Source organism: Bufo bufo, chromosome 9, assembly GCF_905171765.1.
Source record: "Bufo bufo chromosome 9, aBufBuf1.1, whole genome shotgun sequence".
In the NCBI taxonomy this organism is placed as follows: Eukaryota; Metazoa; Chordata; class Amphibia; order Anura; family Bufonidae; genus Bufo; species Bufo bufo.
In genome coordinates this window covers 4,205,178-4,218,723 of record NC_053397.1, presented here as the reverse complement: position 1 = coordinate 4,218,723, position 13,546 = coordinate 4,205,178, and the positions used below count along the sequence as shown (strand labels likewise).

General features: G+C 51.0%; 1 protein-coding gene across 7 annotated transcripts in view; it reads right to left on the bottom strand.

Annotated features, from left to right (window-relative positions):
• SEMA3B (semaphorin 3B) overlaps positions 1-13,546 on the bottom strand; it is a 41,157-nt gene that overhangs the window by 15,542 nt on the left and 12,069 nt on the right. For 5 of the 7 annotated variants that reach the window (XM_040408548.1, XM_040408546.1, XM_040408544.1 and 2 more), the window contains exons 2-6: positions 4,085-4,210; positions 3,047-3,201; positions 2,848-2,910; positions 514-633; positions 274-367 (exon numbers count right to left, since the gene is read on the bottom strand). In XM_040408548.1, coding sequence (XP_040264482.1) covers positions 274-367; positions 514-633; positions 2,848-2,910; positions 3,047-3,201; positions 4,085-4,210 — 558 coding nt within the window. Of the gene's footprint in view, positions 1-273; positions 368-513; positions 634-2,847; positions 2,911-3,046; positions 3,202-4,084; positions 4,211-6,811; positions 6,820-7,402; positions 7,672-13,546 lie in introns of those variants that run through there. The other 2 variants (XM_040408550.1, XM_040408551.1) reach the window with 2 other exon arrangements.

The following is a 13,546-nucleotide window of genomic DNA, read 5'->3' as shown; positions in this document are numbered from 1 at the left end:
ATATAGGAGGACAGTGCGGAGCCTGGATATAAGACCGCACTGCATGTATATAGGAGCACAGTGTAGATAATGTCTGTACTGTGTGTATAGAGGCAGCAGATACCGCAGTGTCAGTGCTGCTCATATATGTGGGGGAGTCCTTACACGAGGTGTGTAGGTGCAGACCCTGGAGGACTTGTGGGAGGCTGTGAGATCAGCACTGTTTATCAGGGAGCGTCATGCCTGGGATGTATGGAATATTACAGACGTATACAATGACATTATTCTTCTCACCAACAAGGATGGTGGCGGCCGCGTGGCTGGGGTCATATGGGCAGCGCCCTTTTCCGTCCTCCAGTCTCGCGGTGTCCAGCTTAAACACGGGGTCCTGCAAACAAGGTGACACACACACATGATGGGGGCCTGTCCATCACCCCCACAGTGGGGAGAAGTGCACCATCACTCCTATCCATGTAATAATAATAACCTGTCTCCTTAACCACAGGCGCGGTCTCCACAAACATGGCTACTCACATCGGAACGCTGTCCCACGTGCAGGAAGCCACAGGCCGGGTGGAACGCTCCCGTCCCGCAGGTGAACAGGTGAGTGCGGTTATACAGCTGCAGGACCTTCACATAGTTCATGCATTCCAGCTGCAAGAGGAGAAATGTTACGAGGCCGCAGGGTCACAACTTGTACAAGAAGTCCCAGCGGCTGCCATATCCAGGGTATGCGTCCCTCCCCCACCACCACTGACAGAACTCCCACCGGGAGGGGACCCTACTGATTAAAGAGAGGAGGGGGAGTCGCACCTTCCAGCTGGAATTCACTAAATCACTCACACCCCCATACTTGACCCTGAACTCCCAGATCTGTGCACAGTCAGGTATTGCACAGCTTCACTGTCAATCAGCCACCATGAAAGGGGTTTTCCGATGACCAGGTCATCAGTATCTGATCGGTGGGGGTCCGACACCCGGGAGCCCCGCAGGTCAGCTGTTTGAGCAGTCAGTAGTGCTCACAGTAGTGTCGCGGCCTTCTCATCTTTTCCTAGACCAGTGACGCCACGTTTATCGGTCACGTGGCATAAAAGTGGTGCAGCCCCATTGAAGTGAATAGGGCTGAGCTGCAATACCAAGCACGGCCACTATACATGCGCTCTCCGGAGATAGGTCATCAGCTCTAAAGTCTTGGAAAGCTCTTTTAAATTCTGCCCCCCACCATATGTGGCTGGCAAGAGGTAAGGCCTCTTTCACACTTGCGTTGTCCGGATCCGTCGTGCATTCCATTTGCCGGAGGTGCCCGCCGGATCCGTAACACCGCAAGTGAACTGAAAGCATTTGAAGACGGATCCGTCTTCAAAATGCGTTCAGTGTTACTATGGCAGCCAGGACGCTATTAAGGTCCTGGTTGCCATAGTAGTAGTGGGGAGCAGTATACTTACCGTCCGTGCGGCTCCCGGGGCGCTCCAGAATGACGTCAGAGCGCCCCATGCGCATGGATGACGTGCCATGATCCATGCGTGTGGGGCGCCCTGACGTCACTCTGGAGCGCCCGGGGAGCCGCACGGACGGTAAGTATACTGCTCCCCCGCTCCCCGCTACACTTTACCATGGCAAACAGGACTTTAGCGTCCTGGGAGCCATGGTAACCATTCAGAAAAAGCGAAACGTCGGATCCGGTAATGCGCCGAAACAACGTTTAGCTTAAGGCCGGATCCGGATTAATGCCTTTCAATGGGCATTAATTCCGGATCCGGCCTTGCGGCAAGTGTTCAGGATTTTTGGCCGGAGCAAAAAGCGCAGCATGCTGCGGTATTTTCTCCGGCCAAAAACGTTCCGGTCCGGAACTGAAGACATCCTGATGCATCCTGAACGGATTTCTCTCCATTCAGAATGCATTAGGATAAAACTGATCAGGATTCTTCCGGCATAGAGCCCCGACGACGGAACTCTATGCCGGAAGACAAGAACGCAGGTGTGAAAGAGCCCTAAGACATCTCAGAGCACGGTGCCAGGCAGGAACCAGCGCTGGCCATAGACTAGCCTACAGCCTAACCAGATCTGTAAGGGCGGGGAGCTGCAGGTCCTTTATGCACCGAGCCCTCATTTCCTCCACATCGGACCCGACTCCTCCATCTCCTGTGCCTTCATTTAATCACATCCCATGCACTTTAACCCCAGGAAAGTCATTAATGACAGAAAGTAAACAGGCTGATGAGCGGGCTGCGGTGCATGCTGGGAGCCGATCCGTAGGACAGGTGTGATCAGCGTCGCCTCACACAACCCCAGGGGTTCCATAGAAAAGAGGGCTCTAGTTTTATATCAAATCGCTGTGTAGTCCTGCAACTTCCTAATGGACCCTTTGTTTAAATTCAACACCACCTTCAAGATCTCTGCTTGCTGTCACAACCAGAGGAGCAAATCCCGCCTAATCTGATACCTCTCACACAGGTGTATTGAATATCATAAAAAAATCTCATAAATGTTTCTATTTACTGACAGCAAACAGAGTCATTGTAAATGGTGTCAAACTGAGACGCAAAAGTCCTGGGAGGGTGCAGAACTTTCCAATGTGCGATAACTCTGCTTTATTCACCGAAGACGCAACCATCCCGAACATCTGGGGTCGTGTGCGGTGACTGGACTGGCGGCCGTCTCCCCCAACCTGTGGTCCTCCAGCTATCGCAGAACTACAGCCTGCAGCTGACGGGGCACGATGGGAGTTGTAGTTTGGCAACAGCCTGAGAGCCGCCGGTTGGGGCGCCCTGGTCTGCAGTGTTTGGGCAATAGGAGATGCCTCATCTGGTAACCCATAGAGCATGGTTATACCCCCCCAGTAGAGGGCGCCGGTTCTTGTGGACTCACATTAATGTCCTTTCCTGCCCAGTTGCACTCTTCCCTCCAATCCACAGGAGCGTGCCACGGAATCTAGAAGACACGAGGGTCAGATAGAGATTATCCTGCGAACAGGCCCAGTCATACACCGTTATTCTCCGGTTCTGTAGGGGGCACATAGTCCCTTATAGGTGGGGGTCCGGGTACCCAAGAGTAGAGCGGCTCTTACCACGAGCGCGTTGTGTGTGATGTCATCCAGACTCAGTGACAGCAGGTAATTCTTCCCGCCCACGAACAGGCGGCTGCGCTCCTCATCCAGTAACAGAGCATCGAAACAGCAAGAGCGATTGAGTGTGTACATGCGCAGGCCGTGGTGAGACAGATCTGGGGGAGACATAGAGCGGGTGAGGGGGAATCGCTGCATGGAAAGCCCTGTCCAGTCACTTCTAGGGGATCTCTCTGCTTTACTTATTATCTAACCATCCCGTGTTGTTTCAGGTCTTTTACTCCAGTCACATCAAGAGCTGCTTTCTGCTGTTAAACCATGACTCAGGCTCCAGTCACATTCACAGCTGCATTGACATTTCTGCTTGTTGCATCATGACAAATCCAGCGCAGCGTCTGCCACGTTGCATGCAGCGGTGCTGACATCAGGCGCTGTACTGCAGCCTTCACCCGTACAGTGCATTACGGGAGCCCTGAGAAGCTGCCAAGGTCCTGGCTCCTTGCACATGGCTGCAGCCGACGGATTCACTGCAGCTCTGAGTGTGACTGGAGTATAAGACATGATATAGTAATGCAGTGTAAGACGTGATGTCACTCCGTACAGGGTAAGTGGTTTACAGGCGCCCCCTGATGTCTACAGCTGGTGTGATGGTGGGGGTTAACACGCTGCGTACAATTCTTCTATGTTGTGTCTGTCCGTTCAGTCGTCCCTCGCTCGACCGCAGTCCCTCACAAAGTCACAGTCCATAGTCATTCAGGCTTTTTTTGGCATGCCATTAAAAGGTCAGAGGTTAAGTGCTTGCGGCCGCAGGGCTGTGGGTCATTCATGACGCGGCTCTGGCCCCCCATTAGAGTGAGATTAATATGGACGCCCCCCTTCCCCCAGGGTCTCATGCGGTGATGATGAGTCCTGACGTCGTCCACTTCTGTCACATGAGCTTTATCTGTCTGTGGGAAGCCATGTCACCAGCGTCCCCACCCAGCTTTACCAGGGTCCTGAGTGGTGACAGAAGGATTCCTACCTACAGGTAACCCTACTCACCGTGGTAGGACAGCTTCAGACGTGGGGTGACCGTGCTGTTCCCTCTGACACCCCAACACAGTAAAACACAGGTCAGCAGGTGACGGCCGAGGACTCTCATCTTAAAGGGACAGGTGCCTGGCCAGTCTGCAAAAAAACAAGATGGCGGCTGTAGAGGAGCCGGAATATTGAATAGAGTAGTAAAATGTGAGAAATCAGCCGTCCTCCAGTGTAACGCCGCGCTGTGTCCGTTCCGACCAGCTCGTATCGGCCGTGTGGCAGCCCCCATCACAAGACACTCCTGGACGTTCCCCCGCAGGACATGTTTTTATTCCCGCTAGCTCTTATCGGGGCCGGACCCCCTCCACATACACGGATGTGAGGCGCCATTTGTGGTCAGGCCACGATTTACCAAAACTGCCTGAAAACACTGCAGCAAAAAAACACAACCTGTCCGCAGGATGTGAATAAAGCTTCAGGCGTCTTTTGTCATCAGAATTTTGGAGCAGCCACGGTTTTTAGCATGAACGCCAGCATAGCCTCCCATTGAAAACAATGGGGTGGATTGGATGGGCTTCTTGTAGAACCTGTGCCAAAATTCTGATGATGAAGGACACTGTGTGAACGGGGCCTTAGGGCGAGTCCACGTGTAGCAGCACAGTGCGGTCAAAAACCCCACCGCCGTAAAAAAGGTACATTTTTCCAGTTGATTATGGTTAGCTGCGCGGTCACCAACAACAACGCACCAGTAATAATTAGCAAACTGAACCAATTAGCGGTAAAACTGCGTGCGGTCATGGTTTACGATCCTCCTACATACTGATGTGCACTAATATATACTGTAATAGAGAGAAAAGATAGACAATCACCATAAACATCTGTACAGGACCTGGATATAACCATGGCAACCAGAATGAAAACCACCATTCTTTACACTGCAGGCTATATTCATTACACTACTGCACAGACGCCTGGTTCCTGTAGTGTCCCATCTCAGCAACTTGTTCATGGCTGACATCTACCACCGAAGACCACGGCAGCCGACCACAGGAACGGGTTCATAACGCCCCATTGTATGTTCTACATCATATCATGGGGGAGACAGGTGGGAAACGGTGACATGGACCTCCTGGGGCGGGCGGGGGAGGGGTGACACCTCCTACATTTGGGATCCAGTAACGTGATGAGGAGTGAGACCTCGCTGCCTCCAGATAATTGGGGGGGGGGGGGGGGGAGAACTGCAGCTTTTGAAGAAATCTCAATATTAGTTTCAAAGGGAGATTCCCTTTTGATGTCCTGGTGAAGTTTAACGGTGTCTGGCGGGAATCCAGCGATTATTTAACCCTTCTTTATTAGCACAATATAAAATACAGCGACAGGCGAGGGCGCTGCGGCGATTAATGCAGAACAGAGACCTAATTAATGACAGGCGGCGGGCGCGATTAACCATCACCACAGGCCGGGTCTGATAATCCAGAATATCTGTCCTAGGGATGCCAGGCCGGCTCTGCTACATCCGTGTATAATTCCCCGTGTGACCGGTATCAGCTTTTATAATAACGCCGACCCTTTCCTCTAAGTAGTTGGCGGATATAACGAGCTGTTGTTGGCGTGTTTGGCTGACGTCACCTACAACAACAGGGTCTTTATGAGCATGACGCAGCGGTCACACAGCACGTATGTGACTCCGTGACCTCACATGAGAGCGCGCACTGCGCTCAGGTCAGGAGAACAGTATTAGCCGCTAATTCCACCGTCTCCATTATTTCAAGATTAGCGTTTCAGAAGAATTTCCCAAGAATTTTTTTTTTTTTCTTCCCTCAGAGCTGGACAAAAAATTCCTGAGATTGTAAAACCTGCTTCTCTGCCTGGAAGTGGCCCCTGCAGGACACCGCACCTGAGAGGTCAGAGGTCAGACACGCAGCAGGACAGGCGGAATCAGCCGGCAACCTCGTACAGGTAATGCATTATCACCTGGGGCAACAGGCGTGTGGGGAGCGCACATCACATGACCATCACAATGTGAATACCGTAACACGTGATGATTCCCGCATTAAACCACAGGCAGAGCCAGCCGGGCACAGGTGTAAGCGTCTGGGGATATTCCGGAAAGTCCATAGTGATGTATACAAGCTCCAGGATCACGTCCTCCGCATGTGAGCACCAGCCATTAGGGCTCCATTCACACGTCCGCAAAATGGGTCCGCATCGCGGAACGGGTGCGGACCCATTCATTCTCTATGGGGACGGAATGGATGCGGACAGCACACAGTGTGCTGTCCGCATTTGTGGAGCGCGGCCCCGATCTTTGGGTCCGCAGCTCCGCAAAAAGATAGAGCATGTCCTATTCTTGTCCACAGCTGCGGACAAGAATAGGCATTTCTATCGGGGTGCCGGGCGGGTGTGTTGCGGATCCGCAATTTGCGGGTCCGCAGCACAGCACGGACGTGTGAATGCAGCCTAAGGGTGTATTCACACGTTGCAGATTTTACAGCATTTCCCATCACACATCGCACTCAGAACACAGCGGGCACTGGTCACAGACACCCGAAATTACAGATCGCACCTGTGGGAACTCCCATAGTAATGAACAGAGTGGCTGCACGAATGCCCGACCGGCCGCTCCTTTCAGTTCGGGGGGCTCCACGGGGTGCAGGGTCCCTGTTCTCGTGATCAGTAGAGGTCCCAGCGGTAGGACCCCAACGATCTAATAGTTACCCACAGGTTAGGGGATAGCTTCACACCTACCTGGAATACCCCTTTAATAGAAAAAGTGAAAACACAGAAGAAACACTAAATGGATGGCGGCCGGGGTTGTATGACCACGGCGCGCCCACTGATTATTTACAGGACAAGCGCAGGTTGCGGCACAGATACCGGATCGTTCACACGGTGCCGCCTGTGACGTCCGCAGCAAGAGCTCAACACGACAAACAAACTCCCACAAATATAGGAGGCAGCAGGAGAATGACACATCCTTAAAGGGACATACCCCTGTACAGTGCAGCTCCGCAGAGTCCTCTGTTCTGTGGATGTAGTGTCAGAGCTGCCCCCACACAACATCAGTAAATGCAGGTGTGTAATGTACACCCAACCGGTATATAACGTGAGAATCCAACGTCCTCCCGGTTACATTGTCTCTACACACATATAAAGCAAAGGTCACCTTACTGCCGCAATGTATACTGTAAGCCGTACCTGTATCAACAATAACCCCCTCTGCACCTGCACAGCTCACGCAGAACCAGCACTGCTACCCTCACCCCCTCTCAATCACCTTACTGTCCCCAAGAGCTGACGGTCACAGCACAGACCTGTACAGCACAGGTCTTAACTCACCTGCTACTCCAGTGAAAAGAAGTTGAAGATGAGGTTAAGTTCGGGAGGGGGAAGGTTCTTCACCCCACTGAACACTGTGGGGTCTCCCTGCGAGGCTGTCCGTCCGAGAGGTGAGCACTCTGCTTCTCGGTCTGAGAGTCCCACTCCCCTCCCACTGTATGTACCATTCACAGCCCCAGAGAGAGAGAGGGAGGAGAGACAGCCAGACAGACAGAGAGCGCAGACACTCATGGGGAGATGTCCCTCCTGCCGCCACCTGAGCTCACACCTCAGGATGCCTGCTCCTTAGGTTTAGGGTGTCATATATTACCACCAAATTTCTAATACAGTTCATGTTTCCATTTATCACTATTTTCAAGATCCCAGCTTAAATCCGGGGACTCAAAGCTTGTACAGACCTAATGCTTCTCACAGCTGGAGGTTTGTTACAGTGTATCAGTGTGGTCAGTGCTCTGTGAGGTGAACCCATCAGCAGCACACATCTCTCTTCTGTCCTGAGAGTTTGTCACAATGTATCAGAATGGAGTTTTGTAGATTTAATGTAAATCACAGAATAATCGGGAAATAATAAGAGAATAACCCTGCGGATCGGGCATCGCTGTGGATTAGCCGGACCCCGGTGTAGGGGATCAGGGCCTAGTGTATCTCATCTCCCCAAACTCCAGGCCGTGCTCTCACCCCTGATCAGCTGCCCCGGACACATGGCCACCAGCCACAAATTCTCGGAATGCTCTCCATACTGGCATCTCTCGCAACGCCCACCGGCAGGCAGCGAATATGCCAACAGATGTGGCATATTATACAAAGAGCCCCCCCCCGACACCGTATTATATTGATCATCACCCCAGTGTGAACCCCAACCAGGGCCCGTCACCCGCAGTCAGCCGCTCCACCCCTCCTCCGAGCTGGACATGAACCTGGGCAGGTGCCGAGTGGTTCATGGTTGGGGTGCAGCTCACAGATCACCCCATTGTCACCCCATAAACACTGTACATGCCCATGAGGGCGGCAGCGTCTGGAGTCACACACTGGGCAGAAAGAGACGCATTCCAGCAAGTGACAAGTGTGGGCCTCATTCACCCTGTAACAAAGGGACAGAGGGAAGGGGGGCCGGGAGAATGGCGGCACATGAGAGAAGCAGGCCCCTACAATGAGGTCGGGAGGGGGGGCAGGACCCCAGGGGGTAGGAAGCAATTAATGTGAGAGGTAAAACAACGACAACAGGGGCGATAATTAGTAGTAGAGGCGCGGAGCATGAGAATATAATGAAGAGCGGGGGGGTGACAACTCTTTATTACAGACGCTGGGAATTGTCAGGTAAAGGTCATTAAAGCAGAGAGAGGGGGGTTGCCAGAGCAGAGCAATAGGACAGCGTCCCCTAGTGACTGACCGTGAAAACAGAGGATGACTGTAGGACAGGAGAATACAATCTATTGCCCCCTGTTATCAGCCATTTCAGGGGAGAGGATGACTGTAGGACAGGAGAATACAGTCTATTGCCCCCTGTTATCAGCCATTTCAGAGGAGAGGATGACTGTAGGACAGGAGAATACAGTCTATTGCCCCCTGTTATCAGCCATTTCAGGGGAGAGGATGACTGTAGGACAGGAGAATACAGTCTATTGCCGCCTGTTATCAGCCATTTCAGGGGAGATGATGACTGTAGGACATGAGAATACAGTCTATTGCTCCCTGTTATCAGCCATTTCAGAGGAGAGGATGACTGTAGGACAGGAGAATACAGTCTATTGCCCCCTGATATCAGCCATTTCAGGGGGGAGGATGACTGTAGGACAGGAGAATACAGTCTACTGCTCCCTGTTATCAGCCATTTCAGGGGAGAGGATGACTGTAGGACAGGAGAATACAGTCTATTGTCCCCTGTTATCAGCCATTTCAGGGGAGAGGATGACTGTAGGACAGGAGAATACAGTCTATTGCCCCCTGTTATCAGCCATTTCAGGGGAGAGGATGACTGTAGGACAGGAGAATACAGACTATTGCCCCCTGTTATCAGCCATTTCAGGGGAGAGGATGACTGTAGGACAGAATACAATCTATTGCCCCCTGTTATCAGCCATTTCAGGGGAGAGGATGACTGTAGGACAGGAGAATACAGTCTATTGCCCCCTGTTATCAGCCATTTCAGAGGAGAGGATGACTGTAGGACAGGAGAATACAGTCTATTGCTCCCTGTTATCAGCCATTTCAGGGGAGATGATGACTGTAGGACAGGAGAATACAGTCTACTGCTCCCTGTTATCAGCCATTTCAGGGGAGAGGATGACTGTAGGACAGGAGAATACAGTCTATTGCTCCCTGTTATCAGCCATTTCAGGGGAGAGGATGACTGTAGGACAGGAGAATACAGTCTATTGCCCCCTGTTATCAGCCATTTCAGAGGAGAGGATGACTGTAGGACAGGAGAATACAGTCTATTGCTCCCTGTTATCAGCCATTTCAGGGGAGAGGATGACTGTAGGACAGGAGAATACAGTCTATTGCTCCCTGTTATCAGCCATTTCAGGGGAGATGATGACTGTAGGACAGGAGAATACAGTCTACTGCTCCCTGTTATCAGCCATTTCAGGGGAGAGGATGACTGTAGGACAGGAGAATACAGTCTATTGCTCCCTGTTATCAGCCATTTCAGGGGAGAGGATGACTGTAGGACAGGAGAATACAGTCTATTGCCCCCTGTTATCAGCCATTTCAGGGGAGAGGATGACTGTAGGACAGAATACAATCTATTGCCCCCTGTTATCAGCCATTTCAGGGGAGAGGATGACTGTAGGACAGGAGAATACAGTCTATTGCCCCCTGTTATCAGCCATTTCAGGGGAGAGGATGACTGTAGGACAGGAGAATACAGTCTATTGCCCCCTGTTATCAGCCATTTCAGGGGAGAGGATGACTGTAGGACAGGAGAATACAGTCTATTGCCCCCTGTTATCAGCCATTTCAGGGGAGAGGATCACTGTAGGACAGGAGAATACAATCTATTGCCCCCTGTTATCAGCCATTTCAGGGGAGAGGATGACTGTAGGACAGGAGAATACAGTCTATTGCCTCCTGTTATCAGCCATTTCAGGGGAGAGGATGACTGTAGGACAGGAGAATACAGTCTATTGCCCCTGTTATCAGCCATTTCAGGGGAGAGGATGACTGTAGGACAGGAGAATACAGTCTATTCCTCCCTGTTATCAGCCATTTCAGGGGAGAGGATGACTGTAGGACAGGAGAATACAGTCTATTGCCTCCTGTTATCAGCCATTTCAGGGGAGAGGATGACTGTAGGACAGGAGAATACAGTCTATTGCCCACTGTTATCAGCCATTTCAGGGGAGAGGATGACTGTAGGACAGGAGAATACAATCTATTGCCCCTTGTTATCAGCCATTTCAGGGGAGAGGATGACTGTAGGACAGGAGAATACAGTCTATTGTCCCTGTTATCAGCCATTTCAGGGGAGAGGATGACTGTAGGACAGGAGAATACAGTCTATTGCCCCCTGTTATCAGCCATTTCAGGGGAGAGGATGACTGTAGGACAGGAGAATACAGTCTATTGCCCCTTGTTATCAGCCATTTCAGGGGAGAGGATGACTGTAGTACAGGAGAATACAGTCTATTGTCCCTGTTATCAGCCATTTCAGGGGAGAGGATGACTGTAGGACAGGAGAATACAGTCTATTGCCCCCTGTTATCAGCCATTTCAGGGGAGAGGATGACTGTAGGACAGGAGAATACAGTCTATTGCCTCCTGTTATCAGCCATTTCAGGGGAGAGGATGACTGTAGGACAGGAGAATACAGTCCATTGCTCCCTGTTATCAGCCATTTCCCCCTGTTATCAGACATTTCAGGGGAGAGGATGACTGTAGGACAGGAGAATACAGTCTATTGCCCCTGTTATCAGCCATTTCAGGGGAGAGGATGACTGTAGGACAGGAGAATACAGTCTATTGCTCCCTGTTATCAGCCATTTCAGAGGAGAGGATGACTGTAGGACAGGAGAATACAGTCTATTGCTCCCTGTTATCAGCCATTTCAGGGGAGAGGATGGCTGTAGGACAGGAGAATACAGTCTACTGCTCCCTGTTATCAGCCATTTCAGGGGAGAGGATGACTGTAGGACAGGAGAATACAGTCTATTGTCCCCTGTTATCAGCCATTTTAGGGGAGAGGATGACTGTAGGACAAGAGAATACAGTCTATTGCCCCCTGTTATCAGCCATTTCAGGGGAGAGGATGACTGTAGGACAGGAGAATACAGACTATTGCCCCCTGTTATCAGCCATTTCAGGGGAGAGGATGACTGTAGGACAGAATACAATCTATTGCCCCCTGTTATCAGCCATTTCAGGGGAGAGGATGACTGTAGGACAGGAGAATACAGTCTATTGCCCCCTGTTATCAGCCATTTCAGAGGAGAGGATGACTGTAGGACAGGAGAATACAGTCTATTGCTCCCTGTTATCAGCCATTTCAGGGGAGATGATGACTGTAGGACAGGAGAATACAGTCTACTGCTCCCTGTTATCAGCCATTTCAGGGGAGAGGATGACTGTAGGACAGGAGAATACAGTCTATTGCTCCCTGTTATCAGCCATTTCAGGGGAGAGGATGACTGTAGGACAGGAGAATACAGTCTATTGCCCCCTGTTATCAGCCATTTCAGAGGAGAGGATGACTGTAGGACAGGAGAATACAGTCTATTGCTCCCTGTTATCAGCCATTTCAGGGGAGAGGATGACTGTAGGACAGGAGAATACAGTCTATTGCTCCCTGTTATCAGCCATTTCAGGGGAGATGATGACTGTAGGACAGGAGAATACAGTCTACTGCTCCCTGTTATCAGCCATTTCAGGGGAGAGGATGACTGTAGGACAGGAGAATACAGTCTATTGCTCCCTGTTATCAGCCATTTCAGGGGAGAGGATGACTGTAGGACAGGAGAATACAGTCTATTGCCCCCTGTTATCAGCCATTTCAGGGGAGAGGATGACTGTAGGACAGAATACAATCTATTGCCCCCTGTTATCAGCCATTTCAGGGGAGAGGATGACTGTAGGACAGGAGAATACAGTCTATTGCCCCCTGTTATCAGCCATTTCAGGGGAGAGGATGACTGTAGGACAGGAGAATACAGTCTATTGCCCCCTGTTATCAGCCATTTCAGGGGAGAGGATGACTGTAGGACAGGAGAATACAGTCTATTGCCCCCTGTTATCAGCCATTTCAGGGGAGAGGATCACTGTAGGACAGGAGAATACAATCTATTGCCCCCTGTTATCAGCCATTTCAGGGGAGAGGATGACTGTAGGACAGGAGAATACAGTCTATTGCCTCCTGTTATCAGCCATTTCAGGGGAGAGGATGACTGTAGGACAGGAGAATACAGTCTATTGCCCCTGTTATCAGCCATTTCAGGGGAGAGGATGACTGTAGGACAGGAGAATACAGTCTATTCCTCCCTGTTATCAGCCATTTCAGGGGAGAGGATGACTGTAGGACAGGAGAATACAGTCTATTGCCTCCTGTTATCAGCCATTTCAGGGGAGAGGATGACTGTAGGACAGGAGAATACAGTCTATTGCCCACTGTTATCAGCCATTTCAGGGGAGAGGATGACTGTAGGACAGGAGAATACAATCTATTGCCCCTTGTTATCAGCCATTTCAGGGGAGAGGATGACTGTAGGACAGGAGAATACAGTCTATTGTCCCTGTTATCAGCCATTTCAGGGGAGAGGATGACTGTAGGACAGGAGAATACAGTCTATTGCCCCCTGTTATCAGCCATTTCAGGGGAGAGGATGACTGTAGGACAGGAGAATACAGTCTATTGCCCCTTGTTATCAGCCATTTCAGGGGAGAGGATGACTGTAGTACAGGAGAATACAGTCTATTGTCCCTGTTATCAGCCATTTCAGGGGAGAGGATGACTGTAGGACAGGAGAATACAGTCTATTGCCCCCTGTTATCAGCCATTTCAGGGGAGAGGATGACTGTAGGACAGGAGAATACAGTCTATTGCCTCCTGTTATCAGCCATTTCAGGGGAGAGGATGACTGTAGGACAGGAGAATACAGTCCATTGCTCCCTGTTATCAGCCATTTCCCCCTGTTATCAGACATTTCAGGG